Source organism: Paroedura picta, chromosome 2, assembly GCF_049243985.1.
Source record: "Paroedura picta isolate Pp20150507F chromosome 2, Ppicta_v3.0, whole genome shotgun sequence".
Lineage (NCBI taxonomy): Eukaryota > Metazoa > Chordata > Lepidosauria > Squamata > Gekkonidae > Paroedura > Paroedura picta.
The window spans coordinates 75,548,857-75,571,778 of record NC_135370.1 but is presented as its reverse complement, the minus strand read 5'-3'; the positions used below and the strand labels follow the sequence as shown (position 1 = coordinate 75,571,778).

The 22,922-nt window shown below is 41.8% G+C and overlaps 1 protein-coding gene across 1 annotated transcript; it reads right to left on the bottom strand.

Moving 5' to 3' along the window:
- Positions 1-589: 589 nt before the first annotated feature.
- LOC143828689 (aldehyde dehydrogenase family 3 member B1-like) lies at positions 590-22,922 on the bottom strand. The gene is made up of 11 exons (XM_077318930.1): positions 22,684-22,922; positions 17,835-18,192; positions 16,255-16,417; positions 15,711-15,821; positions 14,874-14,994; positions 14,612-14,697; positions 13,933-14,014; positions 10,589-10,975; positions 10,240-10,406; positions 6,340-6,439; positions 590-2,373 (listed from the first exon to the last, which is right to left on the bottom strand). Exons 1-11 carry the CDS (start codon positions 22,691-22,693, stop codon positions 2,180-2,182), a joined length of 1,779 nt encoding a protein of 592 aa, XP_077175045.1. The 5' UTR covers positions 22,694-22,922; the 3' UTR covers positions 590-2,179.

The window sequence follows — 22,922 nt, the reverse complement described above, 5'->3', positions numbered from 1 at the left end:
GATCCCTCGTCTTAGAGACTGTCAAGCTCCCCACACTCGAAGGAAGAGTGTGATAGATTTTCCCAGTGGAGACACCAGCAGCCAGTGGTGGAGCATTGCCTGTCAGCCATGGCCACAGTGCTGGAGAACCATATGGGGAACCATGCGGGGGAACAACAGCAATCCCACACTGGCAGGGAGTCTTGAGAATTGTCATTTAACAACAACGAGGGAAGGGCAAACAGTTGCATCCTAATGCCCGCTGCCAGACAAACATTGCCATCTCACGAAGAGAGGAGATGGAAACAACGAGAGAAAGGATTTAACCCTCATCTCCAGCAAAAAAGTTCCTAGCTGGACAAAATAATTGTCAACAAACCCCTGCTTCGTTATGCAGAAACACCAAGAAGAATGAGCTTCTGTAGAGCCAGCACCAGACTGCCTACAACTACTAGAACTATGCCATTTGTTGCCCTGTGATGGCAACTTCTGACTATAACTTCAAATGAGTAGTCGTGTTGGTCTGAAGTAGCACAATAAAATCAGAGTCCAGTAGCAACTTTAAGATTTATTCAACAAAGCAACAAAGATTTATTCAAGGCGTGAGTTTTCGAGTGCAAGCACCCTTTGTCAGACTATGATCTTCTTACATGACAGGGAACATATAGCAAAAATCAGTTCTGTTACATCTGTGTCACAACCAAATACAGCCAATGATAATCCTTTGTCAAAACAGCCAATCAATACCCTATAATTCAGTGTACTTTACAAAGAGAAACCAAAGTGTTGCTAGTAGAGATCAAAGGCTATCACCTCTCCCTATGTTGCTTGCTCCATACAACTGTGAGACATTCCTCCCAGGGAATTGCTGGTCCCTTCCCAAGGACAGGGAGTCAAACTCAAAATTCCATTACAATGCCATATCTTACAGTCATATTATCACAAATAAAATACATAGTGAGGAATATGGATACACAAGTTAAACAAGATTAGCATGAATTTAAAAAAGCCTTTGTCTCTATTGAGTCCTGGGTATGTCATCGTATAGAGTTTTGTAATAACAGTCACATAATCCCAATTAAAATAAATTGTGAGGAATGTGGATACACAAGTTACATAAGGTTAGCATGCATAGTGAGATAAGAAACCTTTGTCCTTGTTGAGTCCAGGGTATGGAGAAAAGAGCGTATCCAGGTCAGAGCTGCGCCCCATATCCTCGTCCCAACAAGGCAGTGAGCCAGCAAGATTCATAGTGTGCATGACTGAGCAGAATATGACGAGTGGCCTGCAGGGGGCATTAGAGGATCTGTGTATTTAGCATAGTTAGAATAGGAACTTTCTAATATTTTTCAAATACTCTCCTTTGTGTCATGTTTGGTTCATTTGGAGGCTTCATACTCAACTGAGTATACTTCCTCCCTGCTTGCCCCCAGAATAACAAAATGAACAGAACAGTTAGCTCTCGCTCCCTCCCTCCCTTCCTCCAAAGTTGTTTCTCCTCTTTAAATATCCCTGTTTTATTATTTTAATCAGCCTGATGCTGAACTCTCTCGCACATTTTAAACTCTACCAACAACTCTTTCATCCATGTATTCTTTTATCATTCCTTAGAGACCTGTCAATATTCATTCTTCGGCTTTTACTGTATCAATATGGTTACAGGAATGTAGAGGACGACTTCACAAAATAATGGAACCGTCCTCTTGGGAAAGGACTGGAAATTAAATCATGTGCAGAACTGGTTTTCATAACATAATTCAAAGGGAAATGAAACTGCTGTTTTAAACAAGGTTTTGCACTGTCTGTAGTTAATGGTACTGGCTTGTCCTTAGTTGAAAAATTCAGTAGAAGAATGAAGGGTGCATTGTGCAATACATCAAACCACATTTACTATGTGGCTTTTCAGCAACTAGCAAAGAAAGACAGGAGTGGGGGGGGGGGGAATCTTCTACCTAGTACAGCATTGAACATTTATACCCAAGACTTACAAGATTTGGATTATAATGGGTGCAAGGTTAGAGATAAGATAACTGACAGGGATCCAAAATAGGGGGCAAGGTTTCTGGAGAAGGTAGAGCCTTTTTACAAGATATAACTAGATTCTACAAACAGCAGAGGAGATAGAAAGCCTCCTTCTCTCCTGCAGGTAAGTTACTTATAGCCGCCTATGCAAACACCAGGCCTCGGCTGCTTGGGGAGTTCACAGGAGGGTGCAAGGATTCCAGCGTCTGATGTCTGTGCCAAACTTCAGCATTTTCAGCTTCCTTTCAGTGTAGGGTGGGTAGCGTACAGAGTTGAGTGCTTCCAGGCCCATGCAGCGAATGAGGCACCCTCGTTGGTGAGTGAAAGTGTCAAAGCTGAACCTGCCACGAAATTTGCCAAACCCACTGCATCCTGCAACAAATTGACAAAGAAATATGCAGATCAAATCCTATGCAAAGGCTGGGGCTCTATCCATTCATAGGCTTCTCGGCAAGATAGCAAGCTGCTAACATGTACACTCTTTTCTTTTTTACACAGAAAGATAGAAAAAATATTGCATATTCATATTTACTACAAAACTAATATTTAGAAGGAAAAAATATTCATAGAGCTTACATTTAACAATACATATCCTGTTCTTTTTCATACTGCATTGACCCTATAGTTAACTAATGAAATCTGAAGATCACATTTTTTACATCTTAATTTCTAGTGCTCAATATAGTATAATATTGGCCTCCATTTTCATCTGAATTCCAGTGTTGATTTATTGTGTGTCAAGTATATAAGTTTTTCCATTGTCCTATAGTCCATAAATTTATTTAACCGATCTATAATATAATACCTTTTATGCCTGCCTAAAATGGGCTTTATTTCTAGTCATAGAATATCATCTAAAAACATTGTATACCAATTTTCTTTTAACATTAACCCACAATCCCTTCAATTTATCTAAGCTTATATTTGCTCTGATATTTTGAGTCCATTTTATCATACAGTCTTTAATTTGTTCTATTTCAGCGTCATACTGCAATGACAATCTGTAGATTTTACCTAGCAAATGTTCTATGTCACCATTATCAATTTTTAATCAGTTTTTTCTTTCACCTTCTTTCTTAAATTGTTCTTTCAGTTTTTAGACTATCTGAGAAATTAACCAAGGTATATTCTCTCCTTCTTTCTTAACAGTTTGCAATTATTTTATTTTCCCTTAATCAGGCCATGGTGGGACAGCTCTGGTTGACCTAACAGACAATCTCTGGAGAAGGCTGAATCTAGGTGGCTTGACACTGCTGTTTTTATTAGATCTGACAGCAGTGTTCAACATGATTTATCATGAACTCTTGATCCACCATCTTGTCAATATAGGGATTAGAGGCACAGCCTTGCAATGGATGAAGTCTTTTCTCCAAAGTCAGAGACAGAGGGTGGCATCAGGGGGAAGTATGTCCGAGCACAGGGCCCTCAATTGCAAGGTTTCACATGGAGCCAGACTTTCCCCAATGCTATTTAATGTCTCTTTGCCCAGCTGATCTGGAGGTTCGGGCTGGGTTGCCATCAGTAGACTGATGACACTGACAACACCCAGCTACTCCTGCGAATGGACAACCACCCATCAACAATACCATATAGGTTGTCCAGGTGTCTGGATTGGCTCAGGCAGAGTTTGCTGAAGTTGAATGCAGACAAGATGGAGGTCCTCTGACTGGCCTGGCATGTGGAGAGACAGGTGACAAAGCTCCCAGCATTCAGTGGGTATAGTGCTTTCTGTCAGGAGTTTGAGCATGATCTTGGATTCTTTATTTTATTTATTTATTCTTTAATTTCTAGCCCACCACTACCGGAAGTGGTTCATGGTGGGTAACAACATTATCACACAATAAAACCCCATTAAAATCCCAATACCATTAGATTTAAAACCCCGATACAATTCTTCCTCATCAATGGAGGCCCAAATCACAGGCGAGGCAGCTTGCACCTTATCTTTTGGAGCCAGACCTAGCCAGAGTGACCCATGTAATGGTCACTTCTAGATTAGACTTCTGCAACTCACTGGATACAGAACGTCCCCTAAGACTGTTCCAAAAACTCCAACTGGACCTAAATGCAGCAGCCTGAGTTCTTACAAGGATTCTGTGGAAGGTATATATGACCCCAGTACCCCCCAGCTGCATTGGCTCCAGATTAGAAACCAAATCAGGCTCCAAGTTTTAGTGCTAACTTTCTAAATGGTCTGGGGCCAGCATATCTATGGGACTGCCTTTTCCCTTATATCCCACCCCCCAAGAGCATTAAGATCTTCAGAACAATATCTGCTCAGGATTCCCAGCCCAAAGGAGGTGATATGGGCCTCAACTAGGGTCAGGGCCTTTTGTGCCCTTGCCCCAGACTGGTAGAACATGCTCCAGAATGAGATCAGGTCCCAGCAGGACTTTAACCAGTTCCACAGAGCCTGCAAGACAGAGCTATACTACCAGGCTTATTATCAGGGCCCAAAATAGCTACCAGAAATTCTTGGCCTCACCACTGGAAAGAACAGCTCCTTGACGTTAAAACCCCCTGTCTGGCATACCAGTTGGAGGAATTTGGATGACTATGGTTTTTAACTTAATTGTTTTATGATGTTGCTATCCACCCTGAGCAGCACTGGAATAGCAGGCTGGAAAAATAAATTATTTCTTTATGTATTTATTATTGTTTGTCTCACAAGTTAGATTGCTATTTTCTTTCTTGTGCTTAAGTAAAAATGAACATTTATTAAAGCAGTCACTGGTAAGAGTGAAGGAATTTATTTCTGCCCTTAAACCATATCTTTAGCAAGCTGCCTCTCATAATATGTTACCATCTTGTCTCTGAATCATTCTTAACAATTTATTTCCCATAAATAATTATGAATTCCTTCTTTGCTATCCATTGTCTCTAAATTAAAATGACTTTCTTGAGGGTCAATAATCCAATTGTTATCCACACCAATGCTGCTACCTGTTTATAAAAATAAATATTTGAAACTGCAAGACCTCCACTTAAAAAACAAAACTTGTAGCACCTTGAATTTGGCCTTTTCCCATTCCATATAAATTTATGTATTGCTCTTTGTCAAGATAGAACAATTATGTCTTCAATATGTATCAGTAACATTTGAAACAAAAGATTAAGTTTAGGCAATATATTCATTTTAACTCTCAATATCAAGCTAAAAGATTTTTTTTATTTTTCCTATCTCTTTGTATCTTCAGTTATCTTTATCCCAATATTCTGATCATTTTCTTTATGTAGTTTATCACTTTGGTTTGTGACATTCACTTCCAAATATTTTTCCACTATTTTGAATTCTGTTGATTTTTCTATTCATTCTTCCTCTCTTTGTCATGTTTAAAGACATTATCTTAGTCTTATTTTTGTTTACATAAGGAATATATTCCAAATCTACAAAATTGATCCATTATATATTTCAGTGAATTACCAGGATTTGTTACCGAAGTAACCACATCATCAGCATACCTTTCCAATTTGGTTTTTTCTTCACTATTATTTATTCTGGTAATATTTTTTATCTTTTCTTATTCTGATGGCTACAATTTCCATAATCAAAATAAATAGGGGTGAGATTGGACATCCTTGTCAAGTTCCTTTTTCAATTTCAATTTTTTCTGATAGAGGTCCACTTATAAAAAAATTTGTATATCATTTTGTATATATACTTTGAATCCACTTTTAAAAGTTTTCCCCACATTGCAAATGTTTCAAGACAACTATAATGAATTTCCAAGAAACTTTGTCAAATGTTTTTTTTCAACATCTAAAAATATAAACAGGCTTTTCACCTATTTGTCACAACCCAAAGAATGCAAACCATGGGGGTATTAAAATTAGTTTTCCATTTCTGGGAGTGGCAATATACAAGTCTAATGAATTAATTAATGCATTAAATAATGATTAATTAATTAATTCCCAATGGCAATCCTCACCCTGAAAGATGCCTCCCTCAGGTCGAGCTTGGTAAATAGTTTCCCTTCCTCCCAACTGCCCCAACAGTTCCTTAATAAGAGGGATGGGGTAGGCGTTCATTTTGGAAATGGCATTGATTGCCCTGTAGTAAGTGCACAGGTGAAGGATCCCATCCTTTTTTACAAATAGGACTGGTGCAGCTATAGAGGGGATAGCTGGGCAAATGAAACCACAAGCCAAGTTTTTATCAATGAATCTCCTGAGCTCAACCAGTCCAGTGGGGATCATGTTGTACAGTTTGGCTTTGGGCAGCATGGCCCCTGGCTTTAGTTCAATGCCACAGTCAGAGGACTGGTAAGGGAATCACACTCTTCTTCAGCAAAAGCTAGGACTACGTCACAAAATAGGAGATAAAGGAGAAAATCATACCAATTCCACCTTGTGGTAGAGAGACCAATGACAAATGCATTAGGAAATCATTCGCAGAAAAGATACCACTGCTGGTGCAGTCCAATACCTGATTTACAACCTAAGGAAAGAAAAAAGAAAGAAAACGATCAGGAGCCCTGTTCTTGATTCCTCACAACCATTTCAGCTCAGATAAACAATGCTGTAGGGAGGGCTTAAACTACTCCTTTTACCATACTATGCTCTAGAGCTAACTCTCTCCTGAGCAAGCTTTAGTCCCCTGAAGTCACAGGGAAATAGCTAGATAATGGCAGATATTATCACATTAGCACCTAACACTTCAACTTCTTGGGTGGAATTTGTAGACTGTACAACCAAGATTTCAGGACAACCAACAGATAGTACCAAGCCTTTGAGATTTCTATGCAGATAAGCATATATAAGATGATGACAAAGTAATATACTCTCAGTGGCAGTTCATACAATAAAGTGACCTTTCAAACTATGCTAAGGTAATTTAAAACCCATAACAAGTTTAATAATAATGTAAAAGGCCACCTTAGTCAGCCAAAATGTAAGCCTAAAAAGCAATCCTATCTACTATAGTATACTCTTCTACTTCAGTGTTAGAAACATATAAGTTTTATTTTTGAAAGTAATTTTTAAACATTTCTAAGATCACTTTCAGTTGGAAGAGGATTTTTCTGAAAGGATAGCATTTTAATTAGCTAACACAGGTTCCCAGGGTTGACAGAGTATAAATCCATTTTTTAAAACTTATTTATTTATTTATTTGATTTCTATACTGCCCTCCCAGCAAGGCCGGCCCAGGATGGTGTACAAACAGATATACAAGTCAATAATTAAATAAATTAGATTTAAATTGATTTAAAAATTGACAATACTGCAACTAAGTCAGCAAATACAACCCATTTAGGTGTTTCTAATATACTCCTCAGAGCCAGGATATACCTTGGGACTTCTTGTGATGATGTTAAATAAAACTAGTAAGTAATAAGTAATAAATGATGGTTGAGTGGGGCTTGATAGATGTGCTAGTCTTGGCAGGACCCAGGTGTGTTCCAGAATGTGTTTTGGGAGTTTGTTCCACCAGGTAGGGGCCAGGTTGGAAAATGTCCTGGCCCTCTTTGGGGCCAGGGACCACCAAATGGTTGGAATTAGCAGAGGGAAGTGCTCTTTGGGCAGTATAGATAGACAGGCGATCTCTCAGATACACAGGACACGGATGGCCTTGTGGGTAAGTACCAAAATGTTAAACTTGATCCAGAATTCAACTGGGAGCCAATGTAGCAGTGTAGCTGTTGAAGCTGTTGATTTTATGAACTTAGGCAGATTGTGAGTGGGTGGGCAGGAAGAGCTGTGCCAGTGTTTGTCTCTTGTGCCCTTCCTTGCATACCCAGGGAATTGCTAATTGCTGCTGTGGGTAGATAAATTTCCTGCAGGCGAGGCTGGATTCTGGAAATTTTTGGTGGAGAGGTCATTTGTACATGAAATTGGGGTCATCATGGATGGGCAGGTAGTTGTGAGTTCCTGCATTGTGCAGAGGGTTGAACTAGATGACCCTGAAGGTCCCTTACAATTCTATGATTGTAAGGGTCCTGGCTGCCACTTTCTGAACCAGTTGCAATTTCCGGAACAAGGATAAGGGTAGACCCTCATAGAGTGAGTTCTAGAAGTCCAGTTTAGAGCTGACCATTTTATGAATGTCTGCGGTTAGGTGTTCCAGGGTCAAGTAGACCACTAGTAGTTGGCTTGGTGGAGGTGGCAAAATGCCAACCATGCTACTCTTGAGACCTGCGCCTCCATAGATAAGGAGGTGTCAAGGATCATGCCCAAATTCCCAGCTGAGCAACAACACGAAGTTTAACCCCATCCAGATAGGGCAAGCATGCTTCCTCACTTTGGTCCTTCCAGCCAAAGGAAATTCATCTTTGAAGGGTTGAGTTTCACATGACTCTGCTTGAGCCAGTCCATCACTGCTTCCAGGAAATTGGCAAAGTTGTTTGGGAGTGTATCCAAGTAGTTGTCCATCACCTCGGTGTCATCCGTATATTGGTGACACCCAAGCCCAAACCACCAGACCAGCTGGGCAAGAGGGAGCATACTATTGTTAAACAGAATCGGGGAGAGAATTGCAACTTGAGGTACCCCACAATGAAGGTGTAATTGGCACAATAGCTACCCTCTCTATGACGCCAGAGAAAGTAGATCAGCGATTGAAGGGCTGTCCCCTGTATTCCAGCAGCTGTGAGGAGGTGAGCAAGAAGCTCGTGACTGACTATGTCAAACACTGCTATGAGGTCAAGTAACACAAGCAATGCTGACCCACCTCAGTCCAACTGTCTCCAGAGGCTGTCCATCAGGGCAACCAGTGCGATTTCCACCTTGAGGACAGGCCAGAAGCCAGACTGGAATGGATCCAGGACTGAAGCTTCATCTAGATATGCTAACAGTTAGTCCATGGCTGCCATTTCAACCTTCCCCAAAAGTGCGAGATGGTGCGGTAGTTGGCCAGGTCCCATAGATCTAAAGATTTCTTTTCAGTAACAGTTGTACCACTGCCTCCTTCAGCCCTTCTGGTAATTCTCCCATGGAAAGGGAGAGATTGATGATATCTTGGAGCGGGCTTCCTACCCTCTCATCGTTCCTTTTAAGGTGATACGAGGGGCAGGGATCTAGTGGGCATGTGGTTGGCCTCATTGAAGCTAGCAACCTTTTCACTTCAGTGGGTATAAAATGAGGGGGGGATTATGAACGTAGAACTTTGTAGTGATGTCATAGTAAACATAAATTTGGTGCCTTCAGTACTAAAGCGATAACCTTCCCCTTGCCAGAAACTCCCACAGCAGTCATACTAGGTGGGTCCAAGTCACCATTAATACTCATCATTCCTCCAGACAGAATAGCGGAGGAGCAGAGATTTTCCCCACAACATGATAGTGGTACTGTCAAGTTGCAGCTAACTTATGGCAACTCTGTAGGCTTTTTAAGACAAGAGACATTGCCTGCCTCTGCTTAGTGACCCTGGATTTCCTTAGTGGTCTTTCATCTAAGTACTAAACTAGGGCAACCAGCTTAGCTGCTGAGATCAGGCTAGCCTGGACAAGCAAGGTCAGGGTCCCAATAACAGACTCAGGGATGTTCGCAATAGCAACATATATTGTTGTGCTGTTCAGCTGTCATATCTGGCCTTGAAGCAACAACAGTCACCGCATAGGGAAGTCTGGATAGCTCAAGAGATCCTAAGCAACTTATTTCTAAGAGCTGACAACTCTAAAAAGGAGGGGAACATTATGATATTTTATACTGTTATCTGGTCCCAGACTCCTGGATGTAAACTGCATGGAGCTTTTATTCCAATCCCAGGTCAGTTCAGTCCCTGCCGTCTACACAGAATGCGATTTCCGTTTTGATTTTGGGCAATTTAAATTTTCCTTCTGCAGCAAGAAGGATTGATCTGGAGTGACCCTACCTTTATTGTGCGATATCTTAGAGTGCTTTTAATGCTCAATATTTCAAGATTTGGATTGAGAAAACAGGCTGTTTTGAATCTGGGCTCTCCTTCATGGTAGAGAACCTCTGATTGGTCAAAACTGCTCATGTGACAAGCTTACCTTAAAGGAGAAGCCCCTAATTTCTCTCAACTTCTGTTGGTCTTGGATTTTTTCTCCCTTCTCTGCGTTCTTCGATCCTCTCCCCCCCCTTCAAGAAAGAAAGAGGCTTGCCCCCCCCTTCTGAATTACCCTAACCATGTGCAGAACACTTTCCTGTTTCAATGGGGAGGGGGGAAGAGGAAGACCCGAGTTCAAGTCGAGCTGAATTCAACAGGATTGACAATGGAATAAACAAAGTAAGTGCAGACTCTGCCAAGGATAGGTCTGCTAAAAGACCAAAGCATACCTTGCAATTACAGGAGAAAGCACAAGCAAGCAGCGGACGGTCCCTGCTATTGATATATTGGATGGCTTCTTCCAAGCCTGCAACAGTGAGAATAGGCAAGATAGGCCCAAAGATTTCCTCTTGCATGACTGGTTCCCATTCCTTAACGTCAGCCAGCACTGTGGGAGCTGTGGGCAAGAGAGGACAACAATTTAGGCTCCTGTCATATCTGGCCTTGAAGTTGCTCTTCCCAATATACAAGCCCTCCCAAATGCAGGACTTTCCTCTTTGCTCTGTCAGATCTTTACAAACTGAGGATTTTCCTCTATTTTTCTTATCCCTATTCTCCAGGATCAACCCACTTGCTCACCGATGTAACGGTCACACTCATCTGTCTCCCCACCAATGACTACTCGACCACAGTCCAGAAGTGAACGAACACGCTGGAAATGTTCATCATTGATCATGCGGCCATAGTCAGGTGAAGCTTGAGGGTTGCAGCCATAGAAAGAATGAATAGCCTGACGTAAACAGGGAATCAGCCTGTCCTGAGTATCAGCAGTACAAATCACATAGTCTGGTAGAGTACATGTCTGGCCAGCATTGAAGAACTTTCCCCATACTATTCTGTTGGCTGCATTCTGGAAATCACTGCAGCTATCCACATAGCAGGGACATTTGCCTCCCAGCTCCAGAGTCAATGGTGTCAGGTGTCTGGCTGCCGCAGTCATGACAACCTTCCCAACATGGCTACTCCCTGTAGAAATAAAATTAAAATGGGGCTGTCAAAAAGAGACGCTCTATCAAAAACTCCCATCCTAAATCCTGCACAAAAATGCCACATTCTTATACATAGAAAAACAAACAAAAATACCCTCACAAAAACACAAAGCTAAGAAAACCAGCTCATAGTTGATATGTGAATTTGGAACCCAGTGAGTGTGGGGCTGTCCCAAGACCCGACAATTTTTTGTGTGATGAAAAATGCACTAGTCAACCTGTGAAAATGTTGGTATGCCAGTAAACTGGTGTGGGGTTGGGGCCCCTTGGATAGACACATAACTTACCAGTTTAGTTATATTCTAACTAGTGATTATCTGGATTAGAAATATTTGGAAGAAAGAATTTTTTGTAATTTCTGCTGTACTCTCAAATGGGCAAGTTCTTAAAAGATATGTAGGAGCACATGGGAACAGGCAGTCTTTCAGAAACACTGATTAGAAACCAGAGCTGATTCCACAAGGAGCATGAGACAGCACCCCCATTGTGGAAGCAGCAGCAAGTAAGCTGGAGGAAGACCTGTGGAAACATCCCCTTGTGTAAGCAGACCACGTACAAATTTAAAACATGACCTTGAATTTCCATTGGAACTCAAAAGGGTCTTTTATTATAGTTGGGTCTCATCTGATCTTGGAAGCTAAGCAAAATCAGAATTTGGACTGGAGACCACCAAGGAAAGCTCTGCAGAAGAAGGCAAGGGCTGACCACCTCAGTTTCTCACTTGCCTTGAAAGTCCTTTGCCAGAGTGACCATAAGTTAGCTGTGACTTGACGGCACATATATATACATGTATGATATAAGCACTACAGCTGAAGTTTCAAAAATATTTTGAGGTCAGGTCAATGTACCGGGCATTACATTAATCTACTCATCTGCTGACAGGATGACATTAACTGTGGCTAGATAATTTCTCTCCAGGGCTGCACAGAACTGGTGTGCCAGCTGAAGATGGCAAAATAAATAGTCTGGTATGGCTGCCATGTCAGCAAAATGGAATTAGATGGATGTACCAGCATGCGCACACACATCTCCAGCTGTGCACCTGTTCCTTCAAAGAGTATGCATCCTGTTTTGCCCAAACCACAATAGTACCTAAAAGTGGTTGCTTTGGGTTAGCTTGGAACACCCAATGTAATATAAAACATCAAAGAAATTCAATTAGCAATGAAAAGTTTTCGCCTTAGATTTTAGGAGTATTTTGGGGTTTAGGGCAGGAATGAGGAGGCAAAGAAAGGAAGCTCAGCAGTAAACAGCTGTTAATTGTTGTGACAGTAACCCACATATTTTACTAGGTTCAAGCAGGCCACCTAGAGCATCTGTAATCTTGGAGCCCTAAGGTTTATATTTGAATGACCCATTCATTTACATGCTACATTGGACCATTCTTTTGTGTATAAAGGACAATTTGTTTGGGCCAGAGCACCTATTTCTCAAAGAAGTCCAGAGATATTACCAGTTGCTTAAAGGGACTGGGACTATATTTTATAATTCTCTGATTTGTAACACTAACCTCTGACATCAGAGATGGAGTTTTTCATGACATTCAGGGACCCCTGGGAAGGCCAATGGACCGAAACATGTATGATCAGCATCAATATGGTCATTTTTGGTTGTCATTGAACAATTTGATTCTTAACTAAGACTCTCACCATGGATAATATCTGTTTTTTAATTTACTTTGTAATAAATACTTGTCTATTTTTATCTGTCAATGTTTAATGTTTTTACTTTGACTAACAGAATTATTTGGCCTATACATTTAGTCTTCTTAACTTTAGGTTCTTAGTCATCTTCTCTCCAGGCTAAACAAACCAAGCACCCTCAACCTTTCCTCATACGACTTGGTCTCCAAACCCCTCACCATCTTTGTAGGCCTCCTCTGGACATGCTCCAGATTTTTTACATCTTTCTTCAGTTGTGCTGCCCAAAACTGAACACAGTATTCCAAGTGAGGTCTTACCACAGTGAAGTAAAGTGGTAACATCATCTCCAGTGATCTGGACACTCTACTTCTTTTAATACAGCCCAAAATACTGTTTGCCTCTTTAGCCACCGAGTAACACTGTTGACTCATGTTCATTGTATGATCAACTAAGACCTCCAGGTCCTTTTCACATGTACTACTGCAAGACAAGTCTCACCCATCCCATAGAGTTGCATATGATTTTTCTTACCTAAATGAAGAACTTTACATTTATCACTATTTATTTATTTTTATATATTTATCTTGAGATTTATATCCCACCACTCCCAAAGTGGCTTGTGGTGGGTCACAGTATCAGGAATAAAACACCCCAATAACCCACCCCATTAAAACCCAATAATTCATTTTAGCACAATTTTCTAGCCTGTCAAGATCATCCTGTATTCTGATTGTCTTCTCCGAATTTAGTGCCATCAGCAAATTTAATAAGCACCCACTTTGTTACTTCATCCAAATCATTTTTAAATATGTTGAAAAACTTAGGTCCCAGGACAGATTCCTGAGGCACTCTACTCGTCACTCTTCTAAAAGAAGATGACAAACCATTTATAAGCACCCTTTGGGTGTAATTGGTCAACCAGTCTCGATCCACCTAACAGCAATAGGATCCATACCAAATATAAAATCCAACATCACACAGTTGGTGGCAATAATCCCCCCTACCCATCCTAATCCTAGCCAGACCACCACCCACCTCATGGATTTGCCCAATGTTCCAGAGTAGTATGAGGAGAGGCCCCTGATCTTACCTGTCCTGGCCTCAACTAAAGACTTGGTGGAAGAGCACCATCTTGCAGGCCCTGCAGAATTGCATAGTACTTGGACCTGGATTCAGATCCCATCTCAGGCACAAAATGGTTTGCCTAGCCTCTGTAGCCTCTTAAATTTTAAATGTTATTTAAATTCACAATGGAAATTTTCACCATGAAAATTAAAAATGGAGAACTTACCTGTAAAGAAGATGTAATCAAACTTGTTCTCTAGTAATCTGGCAGTTTGTTCATGGCCACCTGTCACCACAGCAAAGGTATCCTGTAAGATAAGAAGGGAGAGTTATGTATCATCACCTCCAATCAGCAATTCATGCTGGCCCAGTTTCTGTCTCTTAGATAGATTTATTTGGAAGATAAATGTACTTTTTATACAAGTGCACCTGCCTGAGCTCCATGAAAAGCCACTTTGAAAAGATAATGCACAACAGCAAAGCAGTTGGGGGAGGTGGTGTTCAATTCTTTTCATACCCACCTATTGTTTTGCCTCAAATCCCTTACCAGATGCCACACCCTGTACAAAATTTACCAGTAAAAACAGACCTCCCATGCTGAGTGGTGTGCTAGGGAAGGGCTGAAAGAAATCCAAGGGAATTATTATCCTTCACCTTGCAAGTGAAGCAAAAGGAAAAAGTGTAGCAAATCTACCCTAAAAAAAAACCAGAGAAACTGCAAACAGAAAGCAAACTGAGGGCTGAACTTGGGGGGAATCTATGTAGAACAAAAAAAAAAATAGCTGAATATTTTCTGTAGTATAAAACCAGAAAACTGGATCATCATGTATGTGAATTAGAATTATATTACAGAGAATTGGGATAACAATGGAGAAATAAGGGAGAATTAGATCTAAGAAACTCACTGGGTCAAGGTAGGTTGGCAGCACTTCAGCCATTAGCTTTTCACTGCATCTGCTTAGCTCTGAAGGTTTCACAATTGCACAGTTCCCTAATGGAGAAAAGAATACATGACTATGGTAGCAAGGCATATAAACCATCACACACTTGGGTCCAATCATCAGGAGCCCTTGTGAAAAGACCAGCTGAACAAAGGAAACATGGGTCAGGGTTGTGGGGATATTCTGCTGTGGGGAACTGACAACTTTCAGAGAGCTTCTCACTCACCAGCTGCAATGGCCCCTATCAGGGGGACCAAGGTGAGGTGAAAGGGGTAACAAAAGGGCGAAATGATGAGCACCACACCATAGGGGTCCTTACGGATGAAGGCACTGTCAAACATGGTAGCCTGCAAGTAGGTGAAGACAACAAAAGGCCATGAAGCATGCAAGGCAGGGAAGAAGAATAGAGGAAGTTGTCAACATGAAAGCTGTTTGGTCTCAGTGTTCAGGCTGTTGGTAGAGTATTTTTCATATTCATATCTATTTTATAATGCCTAAAGTTTACTGGGGATGAAAAGATGTTACACAGAATGATTATTCCATTTCATGACCTTTATATTTTTCTATTGTTTGCCAAAATAATTTAGACAATTAGTGTGTACTTCAAACAAATCTGAAGAGGAGAGTATTCCCTATTTAATTCCCTATTTAATTAAGTTATGCACATGAAAATCCTAAGGATGTGTTGATGCATGAAACTGACGCAGCAATCTTAAGGACACATTTTTGGAGTAAATAAGGAGTAAGAAATTTTGAATAGATCTACTTAGCCTTCCTCCTAAAAGTGTTGCAGACCTTCTAATAAACTGTGTGCATATGTGAATGCTGTTAAAGCATGAAACAGTCATTGTTAGATTTTGTAGTTGTTTAACTAATGTGTTTTGCCCCAATATATTGGACTATTTCAATATAATATGAAAGTGTATCAGGAGTATCAAGTAGAATTTAGTTCATAGGACTGTAGAAATGATCTCAGCCTGGTTAGCCTCTGGACCCAGTTAAGCACTGAAACATCTTCTCTCCCGAAGTCATATTTCTGCCCCTCTCAGCTTGTCCCTCTTACCAGGTTCTTATTCACATGCTCATCCTGCATCCAGCAGCACAAGTTGTTGAGTGCAGTGTTCATTTCATTCATAACAGTAGAAATTTCAGACATCTCTCCTTCATAAGCAGGCTGTTGGAAGAACAAAGGGGTCTTAGTTTTAGACACACTAGACTTAAAAACTACATAACAGAGCCATTACTTTTGGTCAACAAGGGCCTATTATGCATGCACTGCTTTCCTCCACAGTAAATTTGCTGACCCTATTAAATCATCATTTTAAAAACCTTTTAAAAACATTCCCGTTTATGCATGTGCTCTGATATTCTGCTGTTTTTTTTAATGATTATACATTCAGCCGCACTGAAGAAATGCTTCCAGAACTGTGGGCAGCATTTGCAATGTAAAACCAAAAATGAAACTATGGGTTTCATGCTGTGAAAATAGTGCCACTTTAAGAATTTAAATATATGTTGTTTTTGGCAATCTTTTTGTGGGTTTTCTGTGCTGCATAATACTTCAAGAATACTTCAGCCAGAACCTCTGTCTGGATCACCACACTCACCCTGCGCATGTCTGCATTCACAGCTTGCAGGATTTCACACCTATTCTCCTCCAGAAAGCGGCCCAGTGCCTCCAGCTGGGTCCTCCGATATTCCATCGGCCGTGTCTTTCCTGTTAGCCAAGTAGCACGCAGGCTGTCCACCAAGGCCACATAAGGGTTTGAGCTGGAGATAAAACAGGTCATCCAATCATTTCCAAGGATCTTGTTGACATTTTTTGTCAACATCTGTTCTTTAGGATAAGATGCCACAAATTCAGCTGATAATAGCTCACAGTGCTGCCTCTCATTTTCCTTCACATTTGGTGTGCTAAAATGCCCAACCCCACTTCTAGGCTATTTCAAAATGACCCCTGGGAAGCTTTTTTCCCCCTCTAAGTTTTAAAGAGATGAGAGGGGCGACATTAATCATTTGCTCTCCTTCCTTTAAATCAGCCTATCTCAACTGTTTTACCATTGAGAAACCCCTGAAATATTCTTCAGGCTTCAAGGAAACCCAGGATTTTATAAAACCTTAGTTGAGAAAGCCTACGTTAAGTGTTAATTGATCCACCCAGGAGACAATGGTATTTTCCCAGCCTCCCAGCACATGTGGGAGGAAGAAGAGCTTCTTCACAGAAAGCCCCTGAGTGAATGAGACACAGAAGGTGATTTTAAGTCCCTGGAACCAGGGAGAGGCTTCTTTTGCCTGCTGACCATTAAAGGAGATTTGAGAGGATGTGGGCAGGAGGTATGGCTGCCAAATGAGCTGTTGAGTATCCACTAAGAACTTGTAACCTCTTAAGAAAGGTGCCTACTTTATTTTTAACATCAATTGGGATATGATTTAGTGGAGAGACAGATGGATTGTGTTACGCCTGTGCCGCCTCCAGACATGCCATTATGGAGCATGCCAGTACCTGTGCCAACCTTGGACGGCTGTCCTGGGCCTGGTAGAACTGTATCTGGGCTGCAGGAATCTGCCACCAAGGGTCTGGCTGAGGATCAAGGCCATCCAGACCTGCCCAATCCCAGTTGAGAGCTGACCCAGCTTTTCATGCCGGTCACCCTGGGGTCTGTGCCACCAGTTATGCCCAGCTCGGATAGCTCACCAGAGTGCCAGATGCAGCAAAGACAAGATGGCTTGACAGCTCACCAGAGAAGTGCAATTCTGTCAGAGTAGGATGAAGATTAAGCCCAGCGGCAAACACTTTGGAAACTGGTGCTGAGAGGCTCCAGGATGGGATTTAAGGCAAAGCCTCTGCCAGGCTCCTCTTTGGGTGCAACACGTGCATTCCTTGCCCATCTGCCTGGATATCTGGATTCTACTCTTCCTAGTGCAACTCTGATGGTTCGGTATCTCCAGATAGGCATTAGGACTCCATTTACAGAAAGCAACTGGGACTCAGCTTTCTGGCCGAGGGTTTATTGACTTGGTCCTGGTATGTGGCCCAGCAGGGCAGCACAATTTGCACCCACCATAACCAGTCCTCTCCACTCAAAATCTTTACCAAGTGTCAGTAGTATGTACAGTAGGCATTTCCTGAATTGAACAGAGAATACGAGGCTAGTAGCTGTGTGCTACTGTTCAGACTATTCCTTACCCATTTGAAGAAAAGTCCTGCTGGTGTTCAGATTCCTGGGAAACGTCCTGAAATTTTTGTTGTTGGCCTTCATTCTGTTCTCCTCCATCACTATTGTCCTTCCTGTCTCCACTTTGAAGAGGAATCTCATCACATTTGTGTTGTTGCCTGGGATTCTGTTGTTCTGCACAACTTGCGTGGGAAGAAGTCATGTCATGTTGGGAGAGAAATTCCCAGAACTTGGCACTTTCGCTAACACTTTTGTGTTTTCCAGCAACTTTCTTCTGCTTGTTTCCAGTTGCATTTGGAACTTCCTGGACCTTATGCTGTAGTCTGAAATCCAAATTCCCTGAGATAACTCTTTCCACAGTCTCCCCAGCTACAAAGAAACAAGAAAACAGTCAATAAATCATGCTCTGTCCAATTCTTACAGGTTTGAGCATCTGTTCTACATAATATATATTTTAGTAAGGGCTTGGAAGAGGAGCATGTCTCATGGCTTAAGTGCCATTCGGTGCTTAACACCCACTCAGGACAGCTATCCTCCTCCAACTGGCTTGCCTATCTGTCCAGCAGCCAGCCAATCGCCATCTGTCTCTCACCCCTGACCGCCCCCTCCTCCTTCCACTTCCCCCCAAGGCCCAGGGGCTGCAGATCCCTTCTGTGTGAGAGCTGCCCCTGCACGTGAGTTCCCTAACAGCTGCCTGCAGCCTTTCCAGGTCCTGGGATGAGGGGGAGGCCGCCCACCGAGTTCTTCCACCTCTCTCCCCAATCTAGCACCCACTGTATTCCTGAATGCAACAGACTTGGCCCCAGTAGAACTATAAATTATTATCTTATTCTAGAGAGCATGAAGAGCCTCTTGTGGCGCAGAGTGGTAAGGCAGCCGCCTGAAAGCTTTGCCCATGAGGCTGGGAGTTCAATCCCAGCAGCCGGCTCAAGGTTGACTCAGCCTTCCATCCTTCCGAGGTCGGTAAAATGAGTACCCAGCTTGCTGGGGGGTAAACGGTAATGACTGGGGAAGGCACTGGCAAACCACCCCGTATTGAGTCTGCCATGAAAACGCTAGAGGGCATCACCCCAAGGGTCAGACATGACTCAGTGCTTGCACAGGGGATACCTTTACCTTTACCTTAGAGAGCATGAAATATGTCCTATTTTCCCACAGCACCAAGCTTGGTAGATCTTATGTTGCGATTGCCCCATGTTCATTTTCAGAATATAATTCTCCATTTTGCCTTTGCAGTTCTGCCCTTACACTGCAATATTTTCTTTTACACTGGGGTGGTGGTGGCAGGTTACTGACTAAAGGACAAAGTTATGTGATTAACACTCAAACGTTCCTCATGGCATTTTCAGAACAATAGGGAAGTGCACCAGAACCAGGATTTGGATAAAGAATTGTCTCTTCAGAATCACAATTTAAAAAAAAATGTAAACATTAGGAATACTATTAAAATAAATAGCTAGTTTGTTTAGATGGATCCCTCCCTCCTTTCCTTAATAGACCAGCGAGTTAGAGGGGTTTTTTGTTTGTTTGTTTTTGTCCTTGTGAACTTTGATTGAGTGGTCTCTGTAAGCTGGGAGACAAATCCTGGAGCTTTCCCCCTAAATTCTGCATTTAATAAACATTCTGCTCTTAACAAATGGAACAGAATACAAGAAGGCAGAATAGAACCCTTGTTGTTTTCCCAGTGTGGATTGAGCTCATACAAAACCAGGTTTAGTCCATACGTACTTAGAAGTGTGCATGTTTACTTGCATCCAGTGGATTTTGTTGCCATAGCACTACAGCTTTAACGTTGTCCCTATTTGGTGGTTTGTTTGAGTTAAATTTATTTTGGGGTGTAAAAAAAGTATCCTTGCACAAATATCAGTCTTTCTCCCTTATGCAACATCACGGTTGCTTTGACAGTAACTGTACCTATCTATGTTAAATCAAATCTCCCCTATAACCAGTCACAGAAAACCAGTAGATCCAGTTGTGTATAGGAGATGCAGTTTAATCTGCATCCATAAAATTACAAGGGTTGTTTTCAGATGATGCACTGGGTAAAACCCTTGCCGATTGGCCTCCAGTGGGGGCTAGAAACCCAAGAAGGAGAGGGCATACCCCACAGAGGGCCAATTGTGGATCTTCCTTGCCCCCCCTTCCTCCTCCTTTGTGCTGCTTCCAGGCACTTGGGAGGAGGAACAGACAGCAGATGGTAAACTGGGGGGAGGAGGCTGACAAGCCATGCTCCGTGAGCTGGCCTTTCTGACCCTGGCAGCCCATTTCCCATGGGTGGGCCACCGTGCTCCGCAGCGCTGCACCAGCCTGGGCAGCCTGGATCACTGGCTAGGCTGCCCTATCCTTCAGGACCCCTTGGGGAGTTGGGGAGGGCAGTCAGCCATAGTCCACGCCACCACACTGGCCCAGGAGGCCCAGATCTCTAGCTGAACTGCCCTGCTCTGCAGCACCTGGAAGCAGGAGGGTGACTGCACTCCACAGCAGCCCAGCTCCCTGGCTTGGCTACCCCACCCACTCTTGAATCATTGAGATTTGTAAAATCAAACAAGTGCGATAGAGAAGGTGTGATGCAGACTTGATTACACTGTATAATGCCAAACTGTATGATGTACAAAGGGCTACTTGGGTACAACAACCATCCTTTGAAGTAGGTGAAGCTGAGAATACCAGCGGCGACTCAAATCTGGGTCTCTTAGGTCCAGGACTATTGTTACACATCTGCTGACTGGAAGAACAGTCATTACCAAGTAAGCAGCTTTGAGACTCCTTTGGGCAGTGAAAAGCATGGTAAAAATACGGTCCATCTGAACCGTCTGAACGAGGTGGGATGGGTTAGATTATTTGTGTTTTGACCACTTGCTTGTTTTATTGTAAATTGGGGTTTTATGGGGTTTTAATGTATTTTAATGTTTTATTGTGAACCACCACGGATTCCTAGGAAATGTGGTAGTATATAAATCGAAATAATACATAAATAATAAATAAATAAAGTCCAATTTGTCATCATTATCTTCTACATCAGTTTAATTAGCTATTTGTTTTCTTTCAGGCCCAATTCAAACTGCTGGTTTTACTTTAAAACAGCTTGCAGGATTTCACACCTATTCTCCTCCAGAAATCACCTCCAAAGACAGCCAACAGGTGGCCAACGAGGGTGGGGGGATAAGGACTACTACTAGTCCCCCTCAAAAACAGCACAATTTGGTGCCCAGACCTCCCAGGCAACCCATATTCTCAAGACCGGGTAAAACCCTAGCCTCCGGTGTCCAACCTCACCGCCACCATCTCTGGAGGCATCATTGGAATCTTAAGCTTATAGTCTTAAGTTCTTAATTGATTTTAATATAGCCTTGGAAGATTTCTTTTTATGGCTGTTTTCAATAACCTGAAGCTGATTTTCTTTTTCTAGAAAGGAGTCTTCCTAAGTGAAGTTAATCCTTTGAACACAACTCCACCCTGGGCTCAAGGCTTTTTAACCTTCAGATTTCTGGGCAACCTTATAAAAGCCAAGGCTAAAATGCCTGATCTCCAAGCCAGGCAGCTGGCTCGTTTGCATCTTGATACTTTCTTGTGCCCTTTCCCTGTGAAAGGATATCTCAAATGGGTCGTCTCCCATTCAAATACTAGCTAGGGCCAACAGCTTAGCTTCCAAGATCTAAATAGATTAAGGTGACCAGATTTTAACATTGGTAAAGTGGGACACCATTGATGGGGGGGGGGGGTTCTTGATTAACAATTTGGTCTATATGGAGCAACAAAAAGTTTCATAGAACGCATCGAACAAAAAAATAGTATTGTAATATATATATATTTAATTTCAACATAAGTACAATTTGCCAGGTACCCCAAAGATTTTGTCTTTTGGAAAATTAATGTATATAATTTTTTAATATTGTAGGATATAGTAAAACAATCAACAATATGTCTGCATAAGAAATGCTTAATGTGTTTGATCTTATCTTGATTCTCAAAGATGAAGCCCTCTTTTTACCCAGTTTTATCTAAAATCTCTTTGCATTTCTGTGTGTTGGTCTGGACACAATCCAATATTGTCAGCAGTCTTGGTCCATGATCTGAAGCCCCACCTCCCTTTCTTTCTTTCAGCTATATTCTGAAAAATCCATTTTCATATTGCTGACCCTATCACTCACTTTGTTTTGCCACTAATCTACCACTAATAACTGCTTATTATATGATTATTGTTGCTTGAGTGCTGAGATCCAAGTACTTCAAGATTCCCCACAAATCCCTCAGATGTGATGGCACACAGTCAAATAAAATTTGTCATTTACCTTTTCAAAATACATGTGAGCACATATTTTCATACATTGTTCTAATGTAATGCATAGTTGTAGATAAAAACTCCATGAACTGCTCAGTAATTTCTGGGGACCTATCAGCCAACAAAAGGCTGACAGCCTTGTCATCAGGTACATTATCAGAAGGTAAAAAACACAGAATCAAATGTTGTCAAAGTTGATAATAACTAATACAACATAAAACGATATGATGAAGTTAACCTGGTTCATTGTGGCAATAGCTGCAAACGCTTTCATTGTGAAGATTGCCCCTGTATCTGCCCATAATCATGGCCGAGGGGAATATGTTTAATCTGGCTAACATAAAGGCTCTATGATAAAATAGAATTATAAGATTAGAAAATTAATGGGCCCTACAACCACTGACTATACCCCTTCTCATCCTACCTTAATTTTAAAAATCTTCCCCTTTGAAAAGAATCCTGTTTGCACCTCTCTTTCCTTCTCATCTAGCCAATTGCTTGAATCAGTGGCAAGCTAGAGCAAGCAACCTATAGAAGGAAAAAGCTGGATAACTTCCATCCTATGTTCTCTTTGGTACCTCTTTCCATTGCTGCAGTTGTAATCCTCAGCCCGAACTTCTCTTTCCTTATGACTGGCTTGCTCTGGGTGCAAATGGCAGCTGGACAGCTTATTTGAGTGTTAAGGGCTGCCCTTGATTCAACACCTTTTTGATGCCTCTAAACTTCTTCTTTAACACTGATGATTGGCTGCTGGTAAAAACCATGTAGGAGCTGATTGGGATTGCAGAAGGAGTGGTGGAGCCTGTTCCTGCCTTGG

Coding starts and splice junctions, on each gene's coding strand:
- LOC143828689 (XM_077318930.1), bottom strand. Junction 15,822..16,254: donor TGAATGCAGACATGCGCAGG/GTGAGTGTGGTG, acceptor TTCTTCCAACAG/CCTGCTTATGAAGGAGAGAT. Junction 10,976..13,932: donor TGATTACATCTTCTTTACAG/GTAAGTTCTCCA, acceptor TTATTTCTACAG/GGAGTAGCCATGTTGGGAAG.